This window comes from Pogoniulus pusillus, chromosome 30 (genome assembly GCF_015220805.1).
Source record: "Pogoniulus pusillus isolate bPogPus1 chromosome 30, bPogPus1.pri, whole genome shotgun sequence".
Classification (NCBI taxonomy): Eukaryota; Metazoa; Chordata; class Aves; order Piciformes; family Lybiidae; genus Pogoniulus; species Pogoniulus pusillus.
Window position 1 is genome coordinate 12,577,597 of NC_087293.1, and position 24,720 is coordinate 12,602,316.

The 24,720-nt window shown below is 56.1% G+C and overlaps 1 protein-coding gene across 1 annotated transcript; it reads right to left on the reverse strand.

Annotated features, from left to right (window-relative positions):
• Positions 1-1,936: 1,936 nt before the first annotated feature.
• HPS4 (HPS4 biogenesis of lysosomal organelles complex 3 subunit 2) lies at positions 1,937-24,600 on the reverse strand. Its single transcript, XM_064169029.1, has 13 exons — positions 24,504-24,600; positions 22,644-22,734; positions 21,169-21,312; positions 18,848-18,955; positions 18,177-18,293; positions 17,965-18,059; positions 15,682-15,754; positions 14,953-14,986; positions 14,299-14,395; positions 12,555-13,677; positions 7,237-7,378; positions 5,592-5,700; positions 1,937-3,332 (listed from the first exon to the last, which is right to left on the reverse strand). Exons 1-13 carry the CDS (start codon positions 24,542-24,544, stop codon positions 3,161-3,163), a joined length of 2,346 nt encoding a protein of 781 aa, XP_064025099.1. The 5' UTR covers positions 24,545-24,600; the 3' UTR covers positions 1,937-3,160.
• Between the last annotated feature and the right edge of the window lie 120 nt (positions 24,601-24,720).

Below are 24,720 nucleotides of genomic sequence, written 5' to 3' on the forward strand. Positions count from 1 at the left end.
CTGCTGATCAAGGTTGGGTCCTGCTTGCTCCAGAAAGACTCTGGAAAAGCAGGAGCTGAAGGGTGGGAAGAGATAGGGAGCCCAGAGTGAGGATGTAAAGACACCCAGACCTGTGGCACTTCTGTCCTGAACAGGCAGAACCTCCCCAGCTTAGCTTTCTCCACTGCCAGCAGCACAGGGAGCATCTGCTTTGCATCTTCTGCTCCCCTCCAACCCAGGCACTGCAGAGCCCAGCAGGGAGCACTGCCTGTGCCCATGGCAGCACAAACCTTCACCAGCCTGCCCTCAAAGCCTTCAAGCCAACCACTGCAGACCATGCTTGCAGCTGCTCACCCTGCTGCACCACAGGCAGCTTCAGCAGCAGCAGCTCTTGGCTGGAGTGTGCTGGGCAGAGTGCCCAGCATCACCTGGAGCACAGGCCCAGCCTGGCAACACAAGAACCCATCCCTGGCCTTCCTCAGCAGGACTCTGACGTGCTCAGGCAGGACACAAGCACAGCAGCAGCTGCTCCTCATCTCACCACACCTGGCCCAGGTTGTGTCACATCCTCTCCGCAACACAATCGTTGAGTCAAGGGCCTGGAGCTCTTCTTTGCTCTTCCCACCCCAAGACAACTTTCACCTTAGCAACCAAAAGGCAGCCATGGGTCTTGGTGGCCAAGATGCAGTTGAAGAAGGCAAAGGCAAGGGAGCTGCCCCAGCTGTGGGCTGCCAACAGAAGGCAGAGCAGATTGCAGCGGAAGACTCCTGACGACAGCAGGCAGAAGCAGCTATTTGTGCTCTGCTGCTGTGCCAAAACTCCTCCCTCCTGTTCCTCTTGGGGTTTCCCTTCAAATTCCTCATGCTTCCTGGTAGAGCACACAATCACTTCCCAGCACACCCAGTGTGGAGACAGCAGGATCTCCCCTGGGTTGCTGAGCAGTCTGGAGCTGCCTGGCAGCTCCTCAGGGCAGTCTGAGGCTTCCTCACCCCCAGAGCATCCCACAAGGAATCTGGATAAGGGCTGCCAAAGAGGATCATGGAGCAGAGGAGCCTCTTGACTCACAGTGGCATCACAAGAGGGACAGGGCACACAGCTGCTGCTGCTTCTCATGCCTTCTCCCACCTCCTTGTCCTTCACCTAGGCAGTGCCTCTGTGCTGCAAAAGAAGCAGGGCAGCTCTGGAGGCATCAGGGCCTTTGTGCTCCCTTCACATGGGTATCACCAGGGCAGGAGTTCTGCTGGACAGCTGCAGCTCAGGCCTTGCTGTGAGGTTCCACACAGATTATGGAATCCTAGACTGGCCTGGGTGGGAAGGGACTTTTCAAGCTTCTCCAGCCCAGCCTACAACCAGAGCAGGCTGCTCAGAGCCCAGGCAATGGTGCCAGGCATCAGCCATCAACCACCTCTCTGGGCAAGCTGGGCCAGGCTCTCACCACCCTCACTGTCAAACATTTCTTCCTTCTCTCCACTCTGAGCCCTTCTTCTAGTTCAAATCCTCACCCCTTGTCCTGCCACCACAGGCCCTGCTCAACAGTCTGTGCCCAGCTTTCTGTTCAGCTCCTTTAAGCACTGAAAGGCCACCAGGAGCTCTCCCTGGAGCCTTCTCTTCTCCAGGCTGACCAACCCAGCAGAGGGCTTCCAGAGGGTTCCTGCAGTCAGGGTAGAGCATGAAGCTGTGACACTGGTGACATCATTATGCCCAGCTCCTGGGGATGCCCTGCTAGCACTGACACAAGTCTGCTCCCCCTTTCACAGCAGAGCCAGGGGCATGCCTACCTCTAGCATCCTCTCAGACCCTGACAAGCAGCTGCTCTGCAGGAGTGATGGAAGCCACAGGCACTGCCTGCTCAACACCACCAGTGCAGGACCTCCCCTTCAGCATGGAGCTAACCAGGGGCAACAGCTCAGCCAACCCCCCCAGCCCAGGAGTCACAGACACCACAACCAGCCAGAGGTGAGATTCTGGCCCCATCACTTGGGTGAGCCTTGGGGGCTCTCTTTTTATTTTCCAGTGACAGTGATAACTGTTAACAGCAGCAGGCTCTGGAACACAGCCCAGCCAGCTGCAGGTATCCATCACCCAGGTCACCACCAGTCCCCCCAGCCCCAAGAGGGAACTACCAGCCAAGCAGAAGGAGAACATCTGTTGAGGGCTACAAAACCTCTTTGGTCCTTAAGCTTAAGGGCTCCCAGTTGCTTTCTCCTGTCAACAGAGCCAGAGCAGCAAGAGTAAGGAGATGAAACAAGGTCCTGAGGCAGGAGGGAGGGGAGAAAACAGAAAGCTGAGGAGCAGGCAGGAGGTTCCCACCACCATCACCAGGGCAGGCTGGTGGGCAGCACTCTGCTGCACCATCACCCATCAGGATAAGGATCTCCTGGCTCCAGGTCCAGCATAAACCTCCTCCTGACAGCACCTGTGAGGAGTTCTGCAGCACTTGCTGTGCTCCAGCTCTCCTGAGAAGATGCAGAACATCACCTCTGCTGGCCAAGGCAAGGCAGGCTGGGGTATTGCCATGGATTAAGGGACATAAATAAAGCCCAGCTCTGCCCAGGGCAAGTGCAGGCACAGAACCCCAGGCAGATGCAGTGTCTGGCATCTCTGGACTCCAGTGCTGCCCAGGAGCTTCATGTCTGTGTAGCTTACAGCAAGAGGAGGTTTTCCTCTAGGCCAAGGCACTCAGTGGTGGCAGAGCATCATGAAAGGTCTCAGGTGTGCACACACAGATGCTGCTACCTTCAGGCTTTGGTAAGTGCTCATGCCAGCTCCTCCAGCCCAGGCACACAGAGTGTGCAGGAACAGGGCACCAAGAGCAGCCCTTTCTCAGGGCACAGCAGGCAGCAGACACCATGGACCTGGCACACAGAGTGTGCAGGAACAGGGCACCAAGAGCAGCCCTTTCTCAGGGCACAGCAGGCAGCAGACACCATGGACCTGGCACACAGAGTGTGCAGGAACAGGGCACCAAGAGCAGCCCTTTCTCAGGGCACAGCAGGCAGCAGACCCCATGGACCTGGCACACAGAGTGTGCAGGAACAGGGCACCAAGAGCAGCCCTTTCTCAGGGCACAGCAGGCAGCAGACCCCATGGACCTGGCACAGAGCCTTGTGCCTCCTGCAGGATGAAGAGCTTGGAGATGTTCCTCACTGGAGATGAAGGCTGAGTGTCCCAGCAGCTGGGCTCAGAGCAGGTTGACTCCATGCTTCAGCAGCTTCTGCTTGGCCTTGCTGGGCAGGCTGAAGGCACTGTCGTGGGGGTTGGGGACACCAGAGTTGCGCAGTGGAGCACCCAGCTGCTGGAAGTAGGTTTCCTGGACGAGGTTCCTGCAGGCATAGATGGCAGTGGAGGCATTCCTGGCAGGGTAGAAGAGAAGGCAGTGGTCAAGATTTACAGCTCTGAGAAAGATCCACTCCAAGTCACCCTCTCGAGGGACTTTTAGGTCTCACTCAGCAGAGAAAAGCAACAAGAGCTAAAACAAAAGGCTGCAGGAGAACACAGGGAAGCAGATCCCCTCTTAAGGGGATCTGTGTCACATCCTTGGGGATCTCCTCAGCAGCAAGAGAACTGCTCTTGCTGGTAGCCCAGTCCAGTAGACCAAGAGGTGAGAGTTCCACACTCCAGCAACCCCTCCTAGGGGCTGGACTAGAGGAACCCTACAAGTCCCTTCCAAGCGTGCTGTGACTCCTGGAGGAACCCATCTCATGCTGCAAGCCTCAGCACCCCTTCAGCAGGTGCTGAGTTGTGTAGTTGTGGTGAAGATCAATGTTCCACCTGAGCAAGAAGAGAACCTCCTCATGTGTGTGGGTGAACCTCCTCAGGTGTGTGGGTGAACCTCCTCAGGTGTGAGGGTGAACCTCCTCAGGTGTGAGGCTGCTGGAGGCTTGGAGCAGGCTGCCCAGAGAGGTTGTGGAGTCTCCTTCTTTGCAGAGTTTCCAAACCCACCTGGCCCCTTTGATCCTGGGCAAGCTGCTGTGGATGCCCCTGCTTAAGCAGGGAGCTTGGACTGGCTGATCTCCAGAGGTCCCTTCTAAGCATATCAGGCTGAGATTTGCTGACACTGCAACCACAGAAGCTCAGCTCCCTGATTAAAAGGCACCGCTGAGGCTCTGCCTGCACCAGGGCTGGCAGGGAGCAAAGCAGAGGGCTTTGCTGGAGGAAGGCAGGGAGTGCTGTGTTTGCTGACAGCCTGCTGTGACAGCTCTCCCCACAAGAAATCAGTTTTTAGTCATCTTGTTACTCAGGCTGATTCACACAAGGAGTTGCTTTTTTTGGGGGAGGCTGTGGAATACATGGGCTTGGCCAGGACAGGGATGTGAGGAGCTGGAGAAGCTGATGCTAAACAAGGAGCCCTCCAGCACTGGAGTGATTCACATTCCCTTGGCAAGCTGTGGCAGAGGAATGAAACTGTCATTCCCAGATGCATCTTTATTTCATCAGGGTTTGGACACACACAGAAGCAGGGTCAGGCAGGTGGAATTTCACAACACGAAGTCCTCCCCAAGCTCAGCTCCAGCAGCAGGGGAGGGCTGTGGATCAGCACCACCCATGGCAGCCTGGAAAGGCTCTGGCTGAGATAAGACCATCACAATGAGCTTGCCACACACATCACATCATGTTTCCAGCCCAACAAGCCGTGCAAGAAAAACAAAACCCAGGCTGCCAATTCTGGGTGCTTCTGGCTGGCAGCCGAGACACAAATTTATTAGGAACAGCTAAATTTAAAGCTGCCTCTCAGAGCCTCGTGGTGCCAGGCTCTGGCAATGTTCTAAGGTTGGATCTTCAGCCACACAGCCCTGGCATGGCTCTGCTGGACCTTCTGAGGAGCAACTGAGAACCTGATGTGGCCCTGAGCAAGCCTGATCTAATTGGAGGAGTCTCCTGCTCGCTGCAGGGGGGTGGACAAGATGACCTCTGAAGGTCCCTTCCAAGCTGATGCAATTTGTGAGTGTGAATTGGGAGTGTTCAGCCTGGAGGAGAGGAGGCTGAGGGGAGGAGACCTTCATTGCTCTCTGCAGCTCCCTGAAAGGAGGCTGGAGACAGGTGGGGTTAGGCCTCTTGTCTCAAGGAACAAGTGATAGGATGAGATGAAATGGCCTCAAGTTGCCCTAGAGGAGGTTTAAGTCAGACATGAGGAATAATTTCTTCTCCAAAAGGGTTGCCAAGGACTGGCCCAGGCTGCCCAGGGCAGTGGTGGAGTCCTCATCCCTGGAGGGGTTTCAGAGCTGTGGAGATGTGGTGCTGAGGGTCATGGTTTGGTTGTGCCCTGGCAGTGCTGGGGTAATGGTTGGACTGAACGATCTGAAAGGTCTCTGCCTACCAAAACAACTCCATGGCTCTGTGGTATTGCCAGCCCAGGATTCAGTTCCCTCTGCTGGCTGCCATCCTGGCATCTCAACATGCAAGGCAGAATGTTAAGGAGCCCACAGCTAAAGAGCAAGCACCAGGCAGTGTGCTGACCCCACTGACCCTCAGCCAGCGACCCCAGCGTGAGCGCAACATCTGCCAAGCCTCAGCCAGCACTACAAACAAGGGAGGTTCTCCTCCTCCTGCCCTTCTGAGTGTCACACAGCACCCTGTGCCTAGCAGAGGGGGGACTCAGAAGCTCAGCTCACCTGATGATCACCTCGGAGGCAGTGGGGAGCTGGCTGAAGTCCGAGTGGATCAGTGTGGTGGCTCGCAGGAAGTGCCGCTCCAGGGGACCAGGTGTGTGGGGCAGGTTGGCTGCAGAAGAGGAGAAACAGAGCTGGTAAGAGGAGCATGGCCCCAGGCACTGAGCAGCAAAGGGCTGTGGAGCTCCTACAGAGCCTGGAGAGCTGCAGAGTAGGAGGCTGAGGACAGAGTGGCTGAGAGCAGCCAGGCAGAGAGGGAGCTGGGGGTGCTGGCAGAGAGGAGCTGAAGATGAGGCAGCAGTGCCCAGGTGGGCAGCAGAGCCAATGGCATCCTGGGCTGGCTCAGGAGCAGTGTGGGCAGCAGGACAAGGGAGGTTCTTCTGCCCCTGTGCTCAGCACTGCTCAGGCCACCCCTTGAGTGCTGTGTCCAGTTCTGGGCTCCTCCATTCAAGAGAGATGTTGAGGTGCTGGAAGGTGTCCAGAGAAGGGCAGCAAGGCTGGGGAGGGGCTTGGAGCACAGCCCTGTGAGGGGAGGCTGAGGGAGCTGGGGGTGTGCAGCCTGCAGCAGAGGAGGCTCAGGGCAGAACTCATTGCTGTCTGCAGCTGCCTGAAGGGAGGCTGTAGCCAGGTGGGGTTGGGCTCTGCTGCCAGGCAAGCAGCAACAGAAGAAGGGGACAGTCTCAAGTTGTGCCAGGGGAGGTCTAGGCTGGATGTTAGGAGGAAATTCCTGCCAGAGAGAGTGATTGGCATTGGAATGGGCTGCCCAGGGAGGTGGTGGAGTCGCTGTGCCTGGAGGTGTTCAAGAGGAGGCTGCAAGAGGCACTCAGTGCCATGGGTTAGTCAATTAGAAGGTGTCAGGTGCTAGGTTGGACTCGATCTCAGAGATCTTTTCCAGCCTGGCTAGAGACTGTGAGACATCCTGAGCCCCACTGTGACCTTAGCTTGCACCATGCTCAGCCATGCACAGACCAGAAGTCTGGAGACTTCCATCCCACACATCAGAGGGATGGCCAGAAGGTCTCAGACCCCCTAACACCAGTGGGGTTTGTCTCTTTCCCTCAAGCACTTCTAAGCTGGACAGAGGTGAGATGGTGCCCATGAGGCTGTCAGAAAAGGGTGAGCTGGAGCAACATGTGGATGGGTGAGTGGATGGGTGGGTGGGTGGATGGATGGATGGGTGGGTGGATGGATGGGGCTTTCTGCATGCCCACAACCCACCCAGGGAGCCAGGGCAGTAGAAATGGGGGCTACAACCTGTTCCCAAATCCTGCTTCTTGTGGCCAGCAACTGCCAGTTGTACAGCAGGACATAACACCCAGGGTGAATGAAGCTGGGCGGGGGGGAAGGAGAGTGGGTTGGAAGAGGACAGCTCAGTCCTTAGCCAAAGCCTAACAGCATCACTTCCAGCAGAGCACCAGTGGCAGCTGCTCCATCTCCCAGGCACCTCTGGCCTCACCCAAAGCAAACAACAAACCTCCAGCAGATGAGGAAGCCACAACACAAAGCTTACTCCATAGGCCTCTTAACATCCAGGCTGTTTAGGAAGAGTTATGGTGAGCAAGGATCCTGAGAAGGCTGAAGGCTGACCCAAGAGGTCACCACAAACCCTCTCCTCCTTCCCTTTCTCCCCTCCCAGGCAGCTGCTCACCTGTGAGCACGTTCTGAATGCAGTCATAGTGGGTGAAGCTGTAGGTTGTCTTGGCTGAGGAGGAGCATGAGGAGGAGTCTTTGGGTAGAGTCTCCCTCAGATGAACCTCGAGGCCATTCAGAGAAGCCAGGCTGCTGTGGTACTGCAGAGAGGGCAGGGAGAAGGTGTTAAAGCAGGAGCCCTGCTTCACCCAGACCTCCACTGGAAGGAGCTTGGGTGATGATGTCGATGTCCCCAAGCCTGGATCCCTTCACAGTGCTGTTGCCATCAAGAACAGCTGGGAAAGGTGGGCCCAGAAGGAAGCAGAGAAGTCTCACAGTGAGACAGACACCCAGAAAAGGGAGCTTGAACCTGAGAAGAAGCCATGAAACCACCTGGTGTTATGCACGACAGGAAATCTACCACCAACCATCACCCTCCAGGGTCCATTTCCATCTCCTGGCCACAACTGTCAGCCATGGCAAGCAACATTCCTTGGCTCCCCAGCCCTCAGCACACCCAACACACAGCACAAGGTGGGCTGCAGCTTAGAATCACTGAGAATGGAAAAGAACCTCTAAGATTATCAAGCTGGAAGAGGGCAAATTCAGTCTGTGTATCAGGAAGAAATCCTCCCCAGCAAGGGTGAGGAGACACTGGCACAGGTTGCCCAGGGAGGTTGTGGCTGCTCCCTCCTTGAAGGTGTTCAAGGCCAGGTTGGATGAGGCCTTAAGCAAATTGGGCTAGTGGGAGGTGTCCCTGCCTATGGCAGGGAGGTTGGGACTGGGTGATGTTGAAGGTCCCTTCAAACCCAAACCTTTCTAGGATTCTATGACCATCAAGTCCAACCATCAACCCAACCCCAAGCCCACTAAAATCCAGCTTGGCATACCAGGACTGCTTTTAATTGAATCATAGAATCATAGAATCATAGAATCATAGAATCAACCAGGTTGGAAGAGACCTCAAAGATCATCCAGTCCAACCTATCACCCAGCCCTAGCCAGTCAACTAGACCATGGCACTGAGTGCCTCATCCAGTCTTTTCTTGAAGACCCCCAGGGACGGTGCCTCCACCACCTCCCTGGGCAGCCCATTCCAATGGGAAATCACTCTCTCTGTGAAAAACTTCTTCCTAACATCCAGCCTATACCTACCCTGGCACAACTTGAGACTGTGTCCCCTTGTTCTATTGCTGGTTAACTGGGAGAAGAGGCCAACCCCCACCTGGCTACAATGTCCCTTCAGGTAGTTGTAGACAGATTGCCTCCACTGCCTCCTTTCAACTCACCAGTAACTCCCCTAATGGGCACCCAGTCTCTCTGCCCACTTGCTGGCCAGCTGCAGCCATTGGGATGAACACAGAATCACAGAATCAAGCAGGTTGGAAGGGCTCATCCAGGCCAACCTAGCACCCAGCCCTGGCCAAGCAACCAGACCATGGCACTAAGTGCCCCAGCCAGGCTTTGCTTCAACACCTCCAGGCACAGCAACTCCACCACCTCCCTGGGCAGCCCATTCCAATGCCAATCACTCTCTCTTACAACAACTTCCTCCTAACATCCAGCCTAGACCTCCCCTGGCACAACTTGAGACTGTGTCCCCTTGTTCTGTCCCTGGGTGCCTGGCAGCAGAGCCCAACCCCACCTGGCTACAGCCTCCCTGCAGGCAGCTGCAGGCAGCAATGAGCTCTGCCCTGAGCCTCCTCTGCTGCAGGCTGCACACCCCCAGCTCCCTCAGCCTCTCCTCACAGGGCTATGCTCCAGGCCCCTCACACCTTTGTCGCCCTCCTGTGGACACCTTCCAGCACTGCAACATCTCTCTTGAATGGAGGAGCCCAGAACTGGACACAGCACTCAAGCTGTGGCCTGACCTTTTCTTGAACACCTCCAGGGACAGCAACTCCACCACCTCCCTGGGCAGCCCATTCCAATGCCAATCACTCTCTCTGTGAAGAACTTCAAGAAGAGAAGCCAAGGAAACAGCCTCACAAGGCCAGCATGGAGCAATGGATCCACACAACAGCTACTAAGATAAAGGCCAAGCTGCTTTCCCCTCTGGACTGCTCAGAACAGCTGCTGAGGCTCACAGGCAGCAGCCAGGGCTCAGGGATGATTAATTCCATAATCCTCCAGCCTGCCTGCCCACTCTGCTTCACCATGGAGAGGGATCAAGCCTCCATTCAGCAAGACCTGGCCTACCTTTGACCCTCCCCTGGCCATGGAACAGCTTTTCCTTTCTGTGCAGTGAAGGGATAAGCCCCAAAGAGGGACAGGGAGGGAGTCCCTGAGCCTCCAAAGCCTCCTGCTCTGCAGGGAAAAGCCCTGCAGGGTGACTGGAAACCACTCTGGCAAGGCCTGGTGAGTGCTGCCTGCTGCTGCCAGCTGCACCAGCAGCATATTTTACCCTTCTTTGGTGTCATTCAGGGGCCTGGAAGCACTCGGCAGGCATTAGCTGAGACCTGAGCTTTGACATCCCTGAGAGCTGAGCTTTGACATCCCTGAGAGCTGAGGGGCATTTCCTGCAGACAAACAAAGCAGCAGACAAGCTGAGGTTATGTCTCCAAAGCACAGCAGCAAGGCCCAGTTCCACCTCCTCCAGCAATCCTCCTTCTCCCTCTAGGATGATGGAACATCTCATCAAACCCATCCAAGGCAAGAGCAGGCTCCTGCAACCAGGGAGGAAGAGCTCCCTGCACCACTACAGGTGAGGACCTGCTGGAAAGCAGCTCCCCAGAGAAGGACCTGGGAATGCTGGGGGGACAACTCCACTCTGGTGAGACCCCAGCTGCATCCAGTCCTGGAGGCCTTGTTACAAGGATATGGAGGTGCTGGAAGGTGTCCAAAGAAGGGCCACAAGGATGAGCAGAGGGCTGGAGCTGCTCTGCTGTGGAGAGGGACTGAGGGAGTTGGGGCTGTGCAGTCTGGAGAGGAGAATGCTCTGAGGAGACCTTGCTGTGGCCTTCCAGTATCTGAAGGGGCTACAGGAAATCTGGGGAGGGAGTTTTTAGGCTGTCAGGTAGAGAATGGAGCCAAAGTAGAAGTGGGTAGATTCAGATTGGATGTTAAGAAGAAGTTCTTCACCATGAGGGTGGTGAGAGCCTGGAAGGGGCTGCCCAAGGAGGCAGTGGAAGCCTTATCCCTGGAGGTGTTTAAGGCCAGGATGGATGAGGCTCTGAGCAACCTGATCTGGGGGGCTGCAGATGATCCTTGAGGTCCTTCCCAGCCCTAACAATTCTATGACTCTAAGCTGCCCACGAGCCAGCAGTGTGCTCTTGTGGCCAAGAAGGGCCAGTGGTGTCCTGGGCTGCATGAAGAAGAGTGTGGCCAGTAGGATAAGGGAGGTTCTCCTCCCCCTCTACTCTGCCATGGTGAGGTCTCATATGGAGGACTGAGTGCAGTTTTGGGCTGCCCAGGTCGAGAGAGACTTTGGTGAGCATCAGTTCCTACTTGCCTGCATCCCCTCCAGCAGAGGAAGTGTGGTAGAGATGTGCAGCTGAGACAGGGCAGTGTGACACAGCCACTGTGAGAGGCCAGGGCTGTAGTTCATGGTCTCTGAGCCAGGAGGGGTTTAGTTTGGACACAAGGACCAATTTCTACCCCAGGCTGCCCAGGGCAGTGGTGAAGTCTCCATCTCTGGAGGGAATCTGCACCACCTGTGCAGATGTGGTGCTGAGGGTTCAGTGCTGAGCTCATGGTTGGACTCAGTGATCTGAAAGGTCTCTTCCAACCAAAGCAACTCCATGATTCTGCAGCAATCCCTTCCTGAGAGTGCCAGTCCTGCCATGCTCCCTGCAGGTGGCTCATGGAGAGGGGTTACAGCCACCATGTCCCAGAGCTCAGAAGTAGAAGGAGTAACCTTGAGGCTGTGCTGGGAGCCAGCATTACTCTGAGCTTCCTTCCACCTTCCAGCCTGACAGTTAGAGAAATTAGGTTGTTGCCATGGCAACTGGCACATCAACCAGGCCTCTGCAGCTTTGACTCAGCTGCTGGAGAGGGGAGGCAGAGGCCAGGCAGCAGCTCTGCAGGCTGCTGCTTCACCCAGGGCTGGCACCTCCTTCCCTGCAGCCCTCTGAGCTGCCCTGCACTGCCTGAAGCTTCTGCACAGGGGAGACACTTGGGGCTGCTCTGGCACAGCACCTATTGGGCTGCCTAAAGGGAAGCTTCTGCTCCAGCCTGTGGAGAGCAGAGCCAGGGGGTGCAGAGAGCAAGAATTCCAGGGGGAAAGGGCTTTGGAGCCTCACAGGGAGGTCTCCTTTCTTTCAAGGGATGCAGAGAGCAGGAATTCCAGGAGGAACTTCTTTGGCTCCCACAGGGATGTCTCCTTTCCTTCGTGGAAAGGGAACACTGTGAGGCCTCGCTGCCAGACACATCTCTCTGGTGCTTTTCCAGAGGGAGAAGCTGTGAGGTGCCAAGTGGAGCTTAAAGAGAACCAACCTGGCTTTCCCAGTGCTGATGGGGCTTCCCCACAGATCCCAAGCCCAGCAGAGGCCCTTGGCAGCCCGTGGGGCCGTCTGACAGTGCCACCTACGTGCTGTGCTCCGGTGCTGGCACTGAGAGACAGCACCAGGCAGCAGGAGTCTGCCGTGAGACGAACGCTGTCACCTCTCACTGCTGCCTGGCAGCCACCTCCCACGCAGCTCTGCCTGTGGTGAGGAACCCCAAGCCACAGAGCTTTGCCTTGCAGAGCACGGGAGCAGGTGAGGAGAGAGATGGGAGGCACCAGCTGAAGGTGAGCCCTGAGCAGCAACAGCGTGGCCAGCAAGGGCAGGGTGGTGACATTGCCCCTGTACCAGGCACTGCTCAGGTCACACCTGGAGCACTGGCATCAGTTTTGGGCTCCCCACTCCAAGGAGGACATTCAGGGGCAGGAGCAGGTCCAGAAAAGGGCAACAAAGCTGGAGAGGAGCAGCTGAGGGAGCTGGGGAGAAGAACCTGGAGAAGAGGAAGCTGAATGGAGACCTCATTGCTCTCTACAGCTCCCTGAAAGGAGGCTGAAGCCAGGTGTGGGTTGGTCTCTTCTGTCTAGAATCAGATGACAGAACAAGAGGAAATGGCCTGAAATTGTGCCAGGGGAGGGTTAGGTTGGAGATGAGGAACAGTTTCTTTGCTGCAAGAGTGGTCAGGGATTGGCAGAGGCTGCCCAGGGAGGTGCTGGAGTGCCCATCCCTGGAGGTGTGCAAGCAGCCTGTGGCCATGGAACTGTGGGCCACGTTTTAGTGGCCACAGTGATGTTGGGTTGGTGGTTGGATTTGATCTTAGAGGTCTTTTCCTCAGCTGTCAGCCCTGTCCCCACCACCAGGCAAGAAGCAGTGCTATCTGCAGAGCCTTCCCACTTACCACATCCTCAACACAGCTCTGGTCCTCCTGGAGGTGCTCTTCAGCCAGGAGGGACAGCACAAGCCCCTTAATGCAGTGAACATACAAGCTCATCTTAAACACTTGGCATGGTCTGCCTGCCTCCACAGCAGCCTGGGCTCCCAGACTGCCCACTTGTGGTGCCCAGTCCCTCTCCCTGCTGCTGGCACAGTGTGTGCTCTCTGCTGGGTCACCAGGCAGGCTCTCCTGAAGCTCAGCAGCTGACAGCTGACTCCTCTGCAGCTCTGCTTGCACAGCAGTGGCTGAACAGTCCAAACTCTGCACGTTGCCACCAGCTGTGCCACTGCTTTCTCCAGGGACACCATTTTGGCTCAGAGTCCCTTGCTCATCTTGCTGACTTGGCCTCTTTTTGCTCAGCTCTTGGGAAGGAGAGCCAAGAGCTGGACTGCCACTGGCTGGAGAGCTTTGGACACCAAGAGCTGGACTGCCACTGGCTGGAGAGCTTTGGACACCGAGAGCTGGGCTGCCACTGGCTGGAGAGCTCTGAACACCAAGAGCTGGGCTGCCACTGGCTGGAGAGCTTTGAGCACCAAGAGCTGGGCTGCCACTGGCTGGAGAGCTTTGGACACCGAGAGCTGGACTGCCACTGGCTGGAGAGCTTTGAACACCGAGAGCTGGGCTGCCACTGGCTGGAGAGCTTTGAACACCACGTTGCTCAGAGTCCATAAGGGATTGTCTCAATCTCTGCCTCTCCTGCTCCTGGGCATAAGGGTTTGGAAAGGCAAAGCCTGCCAGAAATGGGCCTGCAGCTTGAGCATATTCAGCAGCATCGAGCATGGAAGGGCTTGGCAGCTGCTCTGTGCCTATCTCTGATGCCAAGGATGAATTTCTACCAAGCTCTGAGCTTTTGTTGCTTGGGTTGGTCAGTTTTGCAGCTGGAGAAGTCTTTGTGCTGGTTCCCACTTTGGGGAAGCCCTTCAAAGGGCTGCTTGATGGCACAGCATCTTCTGGGGCAGCTGGGCTTGATGCTTGCTCAGGGGACTCCTGCAGAGAGATGTTATTCAGGTCTCCTGCTGATTCCAAAACCTCCAGAGCACTCTTCTCTTTCTGCTCTCCTTCAGGGCTTGCTGGAGACATGGGTGACCTAGTGGGAGATGACAAGTTGATTAAACTGAGCAGAGATGCTTGAAGTCATCACACAGCTTCTGACACCATCACCTCCTGCCAGCGTTCAACCGCTGACCTACAAAGAACATCTACCCCTTCAAAGAGTGGGCTAAGGTCTACCAGAGGGGCCAAGCATAGCCCTCACCCTGCAGGCTCCTGGGGGTGTCATTCCCTTCCTCACAAAGCACAAAAGGCAGCAGCTGTGAGCTGAGAAACAACAGAACATCACAGCTCGACTTGGAGAAGAGCAGCTTTAGGTTGCTTCAACACAGAGATGTGGACACCATGAACTCTGTTCAGCTTGGGAGACCTCAGGCAGCTTGAAGAGCCAGAGGAGAGTCTAAATGTCAGAGGAAATGGTAACAGAAGAGCCATGCCTCATGCCAGCTCTTCTGCTGCAAGTGGGGAGAAGGTGCTCAAGAAATGTGTGGCCATGACCCCTGGGGATGTGGTTCGATGGCCATGGTGGTGCTGGGCCAACGATGATCTTAGAAGACTCTAGGATTCTAGGTTCTAGGATTCTAAGGATTCTAAGGACTCTAGGATTCTAGGCTCTATGATTCTAAGAGCCTCACTGTGCCTCAGAGTAATCTCCCACCTTGTCCTCCACTCCACTGGGAAGGCTCTGAGCGTTGAGGCTTCCTCTGCCGTCAGGACCACGGGGATGATGCGGACACCCTGCGGCCACGGGGAACCTGCAAGAGCAATGGAGCTCTGAGGAGGACATCAACCTGCCTTGGCACAGAGAGCAGAAACCAGACTCCTCCATCATCAGCCCCAAGCCTTCTGCAGGAAAAGGTCACCCACATCTCTTAGCCTGCATTTCCCCACCCCTCCACACACAGTTAAGCGTGGCACACTGTCTATCAGCTCCCGCTGCGCAGTGCTGACTGAAGGTTTGGGCTGCAAGCATCAGCCATCTGCTTCCAGGGCTCCACCAGCAGCAAGCAGGCACATGGGGAACTAGGATTCATGTTGGGAATCCACAGAACTGACAATGAAACTCCAAAAGAGCAAACTCCTTTGCTCAGGCACAGCAAGGAGCTGGCTCTGATCACACAACACCCACTGGCACACGCTGACTGGCGCCGGCAGCACCCTGGGGGATGTATCTCCTGCACCCAGCCATAGCTTTGATGTGAACCCCACAGGCCCAGCTCATGCTCTGGCTATGGAGAACTTAGCCCCAGAAGGTCGTCCATGTGCTGCTGCTGTGCCCTTGGCAGCCAGGGCTCTGAAGCTGGATGCTCACCTGGCTCCTGCTGCTCCTCACCTCCAGGCTCTCTCTGAAAGAAAAGCCAAGACTCAGCTCCGTGCAGTGACTCAACATTCGCCACCAGGACATCTCCTGCAGCCTTCCAGCAGAGCCCAGACCATCCCCCTCAGCAAATGCTGGCACTGGTTTCTCACGGTGGGCACTGAGGTGCTCCTTAGGGAGCCCTCAAATTCAAGAGGACTTCCCAAGAAGCAAAACACATCCAAAAGCAAGGACAAACACCACAGTTTGCCACCACTGCCTGCCTGGGGGGACAAAGCCTTGGCTCACTCAACCAGAGGAAGAGCAGAAGCCTTCTTCAGATGCAGATCTTGGCAGTTCCTGTGTAGGAGATCTTGAACCACATCAATACTTAGTATTGAGAGGTTTTAACAGCAACAGAACTCCAGCACTCTGTCACCTTCAGGTGTTTATTTTGTATATCTGACACTAAAAACCTAAACCTGGCTGCAAAAATAAACCCCAACCTCAGCAAAACATCACAGAGATGAGAACTTAGGAATACAGCAACTTAAAAGACCTAAAACCCCTCTAAATTCCCAGTGCAGAGGTCTGGAAACATTCCTCAGTCACAGCAAATCAAAGCTCTTAGCATCAGCACCAAGATTTGTCCTTCCCAGTGGTGGCACATATAGGATGTATGTGACAGCAGCTTCCACACCACGTCCTTAGAGATGCATGCAGGGAATGAGTTTGGACACCTACCTGGGCTGGAGACTCATCTCCTTGGAGAAGAACTTTGGCAGTGAGAGAAGGAGGCAGCTGGGTGCTCACAATCCTAGGAGGACAAACCAAAGTCAGCCCAGGAGGGGCAGGGCCAGCAGTGAAGCTCACACCAGGCTGTCACTGGGACTCTGAGCACCTCCAGCCCAGAAGGGGCAGGGCCAGCAGTGAAGCTCACACCAGGCTGTCACTTGGGACCCTCAGCACCACCAGCCCAGGAGGGACAGGGCCAGCAGTGAAGCTGAGGGTTTGCTGAGCAAGGAGCTCAAACAGAGCAATCCACACAGGCTTCCTGCCAGCTGACAAAGAGCTGTGGGCAGTAGAGAAGGTTTGGACAGACTGACACACAAAGTAGTGCAGCACAACCCCTGGGACAGGGCTTCCAAAGCTACTCTCAGTCTTTCTGGTTCCATCCTGTTGAGATCCACATTCTGGAGATTCTCCTAAAGACTCTTCAGTCTTTGACAGGACAAGAAGAAATGGCCTTAAGCTGCACCCAGGGGAGGGTTAGGTTGGACATGAGGACCAATTCCTTCCCCAAAAGGGCTGTCAAGGCCTGGCCCAGGCTGCCCAGGGTAGTGGTGGAGTCCTCATCCCTGGAGGGGTTTCAAGGCTGTGGAGATGTGGTGCTGAGGGATGTGGTTTAGTGGTGAGCTGGCAGTGCTGGGTTAAAGGTTGGACTGGATGAGCTGAAAGGTCTCTTCCAACCAAACCCATTTCATGACTCTAGACAAAGAAGGATTTTGACTCCAGTGCCAAGCCCTTTGCAGTGTTGCAGTGCAGCACTGCAGGGGACTCTGATGAAATCTGGTGAAAAGAAGGAAATCTCTGTACCAGACAAAGCAGGGAAGATGCAGGACAACTCAGGTTGGAAAGTACCTTCACAGCTCAGCCAGTGCAACCTCCCTGCAGCCAGCAGGGACATCTGCAACCAGAGCAGGTCACTCACAGTCCCAAACCTGGAGTGGTTCCAGGCATGGGGCAGCTCCCACCTCTCTGGGCAACCTGGGCCAGGCTCTCACCACCCTCACTGTCAAACATTTCTTCCTTCTCTCCACTCTGAATCTCCCTCTTTCAGTTAAAAACCTCACCCCTTGTCCTGCCACCACAGGCCCTGCCCAAAAGTCTGTGTCCAGCTTTCTGTTCAGCTCCTTTAAGCACTGCAAGGCCACCAGGAGCTCTCCCTGGAGCCTTCTCTTCTCCAGACTGAACAACCCCAACTCTCCCAGTTTGGCCTCACAGCAGAGGGCTTCCCCTCTCACAGCATTTAGGTGACCTCCTGGCCAACCAGTCAGTCAAAACCAGAGCTGCAGAGACACATGCTCTGTATCTGCCAGGGGGACACATAACACCCACACATCTTCCTTCTTGATGTCTTCCACCCAAAAAGCCTAAGGATCTCAGTCTCCTCCACATCCTGCTGAACATTGTCTTACAGGCTGTGCTCCAGGCCCCTCCCCAGCCTTGCTGCCCTTCTCTCAACACCTTCCAGCACCTCAACATCTCTCTTGAGTTGAGAAGCCCAGAACTGGACACAGCACTCAAGGGGTGGCCTGAGCAGTGCTGAGCACAGGGCAGAAGAACCTCCCTTGTCCTGCTGCCCACACTGCTCCTGAGCCAGCCCAGGATGCCATTGGCTCTGCTGCCCACCTGGGCACTGCTGCCTCAGCTTCAGCTCCTCTCTCCCAGCACCCCCAGCTCCCTCTCTGCCTGGCTGCTCTCAGCCACTCTGGCCCCAGCCTGTAGTGCTGCTTGGGGTTGTTGTGGCCAAAGTGTAGAACCCTGCACTTGGCCTTGTTCAATCTCACCCCATTGGCCTCTGCCCACCCATCCAGCCTGGCCAGGTCACTCTGCAGGGCTCTCCTGCCCTCCAACAGATCCACACCTGCTCCTAGCTTGGTGTCATCTGCAAACTTACTGCTGTTGGACTAGATGAGGCACTTAGTGCCATGGTCTGGTTGATTGGGTTGGGCTGGGTGCTAGGTTGGGCTGGATGAGCTTGGAGCTCTCTTCCAATCTGGTTGATTCTTTGATTCTATACCACTGAAGCCCAAACCTTGAATTCCTTTGTGCTGACAAACACCCAGAACCATCCATCCCCTGTGAGATCAGACAGGGATCAGCTGCCTGCTGCATGAATGCTCCTGCTGCTAACCAACAGCAGTCCCCATGCCCTGCTCTGGGTGCACCCCAGGATCACAACCTCAGGCAGGGGCAGATTGAAGGGCTGGGTTAACCCTTTGAACACCCTCTGGTTTTACTCACAGGCCTCTGTAGTGAATGCAGCCTGCCAAGACATGGGGAGAACGTTGGCAGGTCTGCAGGATGAGAGCTGCTTTCAGCAGAAGCAGAGGGTCCACCTGGGTGGGGAGAACCACAAGAAGTTAGGCCAGAAATGCTGCAAGCAGCAAAGAAACACAAACCCATGGGCACTAAGGCAGCTGCAGAGGCAGAGGCTGCAGAGGAGCTGCTTTTACCTTGGTTTTGTCCAGATTCCAGAGGGAATTGAAGATCCTGTGGAGGTCATTGGTGTTTCTTTGGACGTGTTCAATGTATCTGTCCCACCTCTTGCTCAGAGCCTCCTGAGAATACACCTGGGGACAGCACAAGTCCACATGGCTGTCACTGCACAGGCCTTAGCACATCCAGGGGGATTAGATACTGCCAGGGTGGGACAGGTCCTGTGAGGAACAAAGCTTGCTGGGGAGGGAGGAAGATGAAAATGCTTTCCCACGAGAACAGTGAGACATTGGAATCACTTCCCAGGGGGAGTGGTGGATTCCTCTACATTGGGCAGCTGGCAGGGTGCTGGGCCAGCTCATTTCAACCACACCATCACCTCCAAAGCTGGCACCAGATGGTTCTTGGGGTGTTTTCCAACCTGGCAATCTGGGCTTCTGTGATGCTGAGAGGAAACTGCTTTAAGCTGAACACCTCAGAAACATTTAGCAAACAGCCTCCACCACCCAGCTGCAAGAGGAGGATGAGGCCCTGCTGGGACTGCTCCAGTCCCAGTCCTTTGATCTGTGAGCTTGCTCTGACCCTTGCTAGCAGGGAGATAACCTATGGGAGCAACCATGCCCAGCATGGGGAAGTGTTTGAGATCTCCTCCTGGGCAAGCCCACCAAGGCTGCTGGTCTTTACTTACCACATAGGCATGGTGCACAGGTCCATTGTAGAAGGTGAAGAGGCTGATCAGCTGCTCCAGGAACCGTTGACAGCTGACATCAGGGAGCTCAACAGCACAGCCCAGAACCTGCAAGAGAGAATGGAAGGATGTTCAGTGACAAAACCCAGGCACAGTAGCTGAGAATAGCTCTTATCACTTCCAAAGGTGTGGGAGCAGCTCTGTGGCACTCAAACATCTCCCAGATCCACAATTCAGATTAAAAGGAAATTCAAAATGCTCACAGGAAGAGTCCTGGCACAGACAGGCTCAATGAACATCAGAAACCATAGAATCAGGCAGGGTTGGAAGGGACCACAAGGAGCAGCCAGTTCCAACCCCCCTGCCATGCCCAGGGACACCCTACCCTAGAGCAGGCTGCACACAGCCTCAGCCAGCCTGGCCTCAAACACCTCCAGCCATGGGGCCTCAACCATCTCCCTGGGCAACCCATTCCAGCCTCTCACCACTCTCATGCTCAACAACTTCCTCCTCACAGCCAGCCTGAATCTCCCTACCTCCAGCTTTGCTCCATTCCCCCCAGTCCTGTCACTCCCTGGCAGCCTCAAAAGTCCCTCCCCAGCTTTTTTGTAGCCCCCCTCAGATCCTGGAAGGCCACAAGAAGGTCACCTGGGAACCTCCTCCTCTCCAGCCTGCACAGCCCCAACTCTTTCAGGCTGTGCTCAGAGCAGAGCTGCTGCAGCCTCTGAGCATCCTCCTGGCCCTGCTCTGGACACTCTCCAGCATCTCCACAGCCCTCTTGTAATGGAGGCTCCAGAACTGGATGCAGCACTCCAGGTGGGGTCTCAGCAGAGCAGAGGGGGAGAATCACCTCCCTGGCTCTGCTGGCCACACTTCTGCTGCTGCAGCCCAGGCTCTGCTTGGCTTTCTGGGCTGCAAGTGCACACTGCTGGCTTCTGTTGAGCTTCTCCTCCAGCAGCACCCCCAGGTCCCTCTCCTCAGGGCTGCTCTGCAGCCACTCCCTGCCCAGCCTGCATTTGTGCTTGGCATTGCCTCAACCCAGCTGCAGGACCTTGCTCTTGGTCTTGTTGAACCTCCTGAGCTTGGCTTGTGCCCACCTCTGCAGCCTGCCCAGGTCCCTCTGGCTGGATCCCTGCCCTCCAGCCTGGCTGCTGCACCACACAGCTTGGTGTGGGCAGCAAACTTGCTGAGGCTGCACTCAGTGCCTCTGTCCATGGCACCCACAAAGATGTTGAACAAGACTGGTGCCAGGACTGATCCCTGAGGGACTCCACTTGTCACTGCCTGCACTTGGACATGGACCCATTGACAGCGGCTCTTTGGGTGCAGCCATCAAGCCACTTCTTTATCCATCTTGTGGTCCACTCATCATACCCCTGTGTCACCAGCCTGGAGACCAGGATAATCCCAGAATGCACTGGGCTAGAAAAGACCCTCAGAGCTCATCTTGTCCAACCCTTTGCAGTCAGGAGGGATGTTTGTAGCTCGAGCAGGCTGCTCAGAGCCACATCAAGTTGGACCTTGAATCTCTCCAGGCAACCTGTGCTGGCAACAGACTTCTGAGCTGAGCCTGTGGTGACAGGACAAGGAGTGAGGGTTTGCACTAAAAGAGGGAGAGATTCAGAGTGGAGAGAAGGAAGAAATGTTTGACACTGAGGGTGGTGAAAGCCTGGCCCAGCTTGCCCAGGAAGGTAGTTGATGTCCCCATCCCTGGAAGCATTCCAGGTCAGGTTGTTTGGAGCTCTGAGCAACCTGCTTTAGATGCAGATGTTCCTGCTGAGCTCAGAGGGGTTGAACTGGATGAACTTGAAAGGTCTCTTCCCACCCAAACCAGTTTGTGGTTCTGTCATTCTAGAGTAGGTTGGGTGTGGACACACATGAGGCACATGAAGGTTTCCCCAGAACAGCTGAAATGACCACCACAGGGGCTTGCAGGGCTGTGGAAGGCAGCACTGATGCTACCTAGCCGTGAGAAGTTGTGCCTTGCAAAGTCCCACCCCAGCTCTAGCTGTGCAGCCCATGCCCTGGAGAAAACCAAGTCCTCTTTGGCTGCCACAGCTCTCCAGACTCTGCTTTCCCTCTGTGACTGCCTCCAGACCTCTCTCCAGACTCTGCTTTCCCTCTGTGACTGTCTCCAGACCTCTCTCCAGACTCTGCTTTCCCTCTGTGACTGCCTCCAGACCTCTCTCCAGACTCTGCTTTCCCTCTGTGACTGCCTCCAGACCTCTCTCCAGACTCTGCTTTCCCTCTGTGACTGCCTCCAGACCTCTCTCCAGACTCTGCTTTCCCTCTGTGACTGTCTCCAGACCTCAGGCACTCACCCACAGGTAGTCTCCATCCACCACAACAGCAAACTTGAGCTTCCTCAGGCGAATGAGGCTGGGAGGAGCTCCTGAGATCTCGGTCATGCAGCGCACCACGCCGGCCATCTGCCCACAGAGCAGCTCCTGGTGGTCAGGAAGGGTCTGTCCATGAAGGCAAGGGAGAAAGACTTCAATTCCTTCCTCTTGGGAGGACTTGGGAAACAAAAAACCATCACTACTGCTATTGGTTGGACTCGATGATCTTGGAGGTCTCTACCAACCAACAGATTTTTGTGATTCAAGCATGAATAAAAATGACTCAGAAGTTCAGGTCTACATCAAATCAGAGAGGCACAGAATTCCAGGGTGGTGGAATGGGAAGGCACCTCTGGAGATCACTCAGGCCAAGCCTCCTGCTCAAGCAGGAGCACACACAGCAGCTTGGCCAGCATCACAATGGCCAGGTGGGTTTGGAAGCTCTGCAAAGAAGACTCCACAATTCTCTGGGTGGTCTGCTCCAGGGCTCCAGCAGCCTCACACCAAAAAAAGTTCCTCCTCATGTTGAAATTCAGTAGCAGAGGGAATTTTGAGGGGGAAATACAACTGGAATGCTTTTTCATCTGGGGACACTTCCATCCCTTGTGTGCCATGTCATCAGGACAGCCCTGGACACTGCTGGAGGCCTCAACTGAGTAAGGAAGCAGAGGACACCACTCTGCCCAGCCACAAAAACTCAAGAGCTTCTATGCACAAGCCCATGGAGCACCAGCCCAGATGGCTCCAGTTCCATGAGCTTCCCTAAGGCTTTTGTGAATGAGGAATCAATCCAGAGCTGCAGACAGAAGCCTGTCTGCTCCTCTTGAAGCAGGACCATCAGCACTGCCTCAACACAGGCACTGACATAATCATAGTGACAGGGGCTGGAAGGGACCTCCAAAGCTCAGCCAGCCCAACCCTCCTGCCAGAGCAGGATCTTCTATACCAGATCACACAGGAGCATGTGGGGTTGGAATACCTCCAGAGAAGGAGACTCCACAACCCCCTGGGCAGCCTGTGCCAGGGCTCTGTCACCCTCATAGGGGAAAAATTCATCCTCATGTTTAAATGAAACTTCCTCTGCCTCAGCTTCCACCCAGTGCCCCTTGTGCTGTGCCTGGGCATCACCCAGCAGAGCCTGGCTCCAGCCTCCTGCCACTCACCTTTACATCTATATAACCACTGATGAGGTCACCTCTTAGTATCCTCTTCTCCCAGCAGCACATCCCCAGCTCCCTCACCCTCTCCTCACAAGAGAGATGCTCCATTCCCTTCATCATCTTTGTAGCTCTGCACTGGATTCTCTCAAGCAGTTCTATGTCCCTATTGAACTGGGGGGGCCCAGAACTGGGCACAGTACTCCAGATGTGGCCTCACCAAGGCAGAGTAGAGGGGCAGGAGAACCTCTCTTGAACTACAGCCCCTCCAGTCCACCCCAGGATAAGCAGAGACATTACCTGAGGAGGGTAAAAATAGCAGATGCCAGCACTTGTAGGATCTCCTTCTTCCTTCACCTTTGAGCCGTCGTAAAGGAAGAAGTAATTCCACCTAGAACAGAAACCAAACCAGCAGAGCCATAAGCAATGGGGGGAAGGCTGTGGATGGAGTCTACCTGGACTGCAGCAAGGCCTTTGACACTGTCTGCCACAAGCAGCTCCTGGCCAAGCTGGCAGCTCCTGGCTTGGGCAGATTCACTCTGATATGGGGTCAAGAACTGGCTGCAGGGCAGGGCCCAGAGAGTGGTGCTGAATGGTGCCACAGCCAGTGGGCAGCTGGCACTAGTGCTGTGCCCCAGGGATCGGTGCTGGGCACAGTCCTGTTCAGTATCTTCACTGATGGTCTGGAGCAGGGGATTGAGTCCAGCATCAGTGAGTTTGCAGATGACACCAAGCTAGGAGCAGCTGTGGAGCTGTTGGAGGGTAGGAGAGCCCTGCAGAGGGACCTGGCCAGGCTGGATGGGTGGGCAGAGGTCAATGGGAGGAGACTGAACAAGGCCAAGGGCAGGGTTCTGCACTTTGGTCACAACCACCCCAAGCAGCACTACAGGCTGGGGACAGAGTGGCTGAGAGCAGCCAGGCAGAGAGGGAGCTGGGGGTGCTGGCAGAGAGGAGCTGAAGCTGAGGCAGCAGTGCCCAGGTGGGCAGCAGAGCCAATGGCATCCTGGGCTGGCTCAGGAGCAGTGTGGGCAGCAGGACAAGGGAGGTTCTTCTGCCCTGTGCTCAGCACTGCTCAGGCCACCCCTTGAGTGCTGTGTCCAGTTCTGGGCTCCTCCATTGAAGAGAGATGTTGCAGTACTGGAAGGTGTCCACAAGAGGGCGACAAAGCTGTGAGGGGCCTGGAGCACAGCCCTGTGAGGAGAGGCTGAGGGAGCTGGGGGGGTGCAGCCTGCAGCAGAGGAGGCTCAGGGCAGAGCTCATTGCTGCCTGCAGCTGCCTGAAGGGAGGCTGCAGCCAGGTGGGGTTGGGCTCTTCTCCCATGCATTCCTCCTCCTCCTGTCATTCCAAGACCTTGTCAATAGTCCCTCTCCAGCCTTCCTGTAGCCCACTTCAGATCCTGGAAGGCCACTCCAAGGTCTCCTCGAAGCTTTCACTTCCCCAGGCTGCAGGGCCCCAGCTCTCATAGCCTGAACTCAGAGCAGAGCTGCTGCAGCCCTCTGAGCACCAAGTAGCTGCTTACGACGAGTCACAGCTCCCTGCAACGAGCCGTAGCTGGTTCGCAGTGCTGCACAGGGGAGTGCCCCAGCAGGAGCAGAGGACTTCTGGAGCCCCAGCGAAGGGCAGCTCAGCAGCAGAAGCCAAAGATGACTTCTGGAGCCCCAGCGAAGGGCAGCTCAGCAGCAGAAGCCAAAGATGACTGCTGGAGCCCCAGCGAAGGGCAGCTCAGCAGCAGAAGCCAAAGATGACTTCTGGAGCCCCAGCGAAGGGCAGCTCAGCAGCAGAAGCCAAAGATGACTGCTGGAGCCCCAGCGAAGGGCAGCTCAGCAGCAGAAGCCAAAGATGACTGCTGGAGCCCCAGCGAAGGGCAGCTCAGCAGCAGAAGCCAAAGCAGCAGAAAAGGCCAATTCAGCCCCGAACCTCCTCCCTGCCCTCCTGGAACCGTTCCCCAGCGGCGGCCCAAGCTGCTGCCGAGCGCTGTGGGCACTGCGCCCAGCTCGGCAGGGCAGAAGGAGAGCTCTGCCCGCTCCGGCGCTGCCTCCACGCCGAGGGACACGGAGGGTTTCCCTGTGGGAAGCGGGAGAAGCGAGGCGGCGGCAGCGCCGGTACCGAGAGGCAAGGAGCGGGAGACGCAGGGGCATGAGCCGGAGGCCAGAGGCTCACCACGGCGCTGCGCTGGGCTCCGGAGCAGCGGGAGGGGCCATCGCGGGGGTGCGTGTAACGGAGCCGTGCCGCCGGTGCGACCCGCCGGTGCGACCCGCCGGTGCGACCCGCCGGTGCGACCCGCCGGTGCGACCCGCCGGTGCGACCCGCCGGTGCGACCCGCCGGTGCGACCCGCCGGTGCGACCCGCCGGTGCGACCCGCCGGTGCGACCCGCCG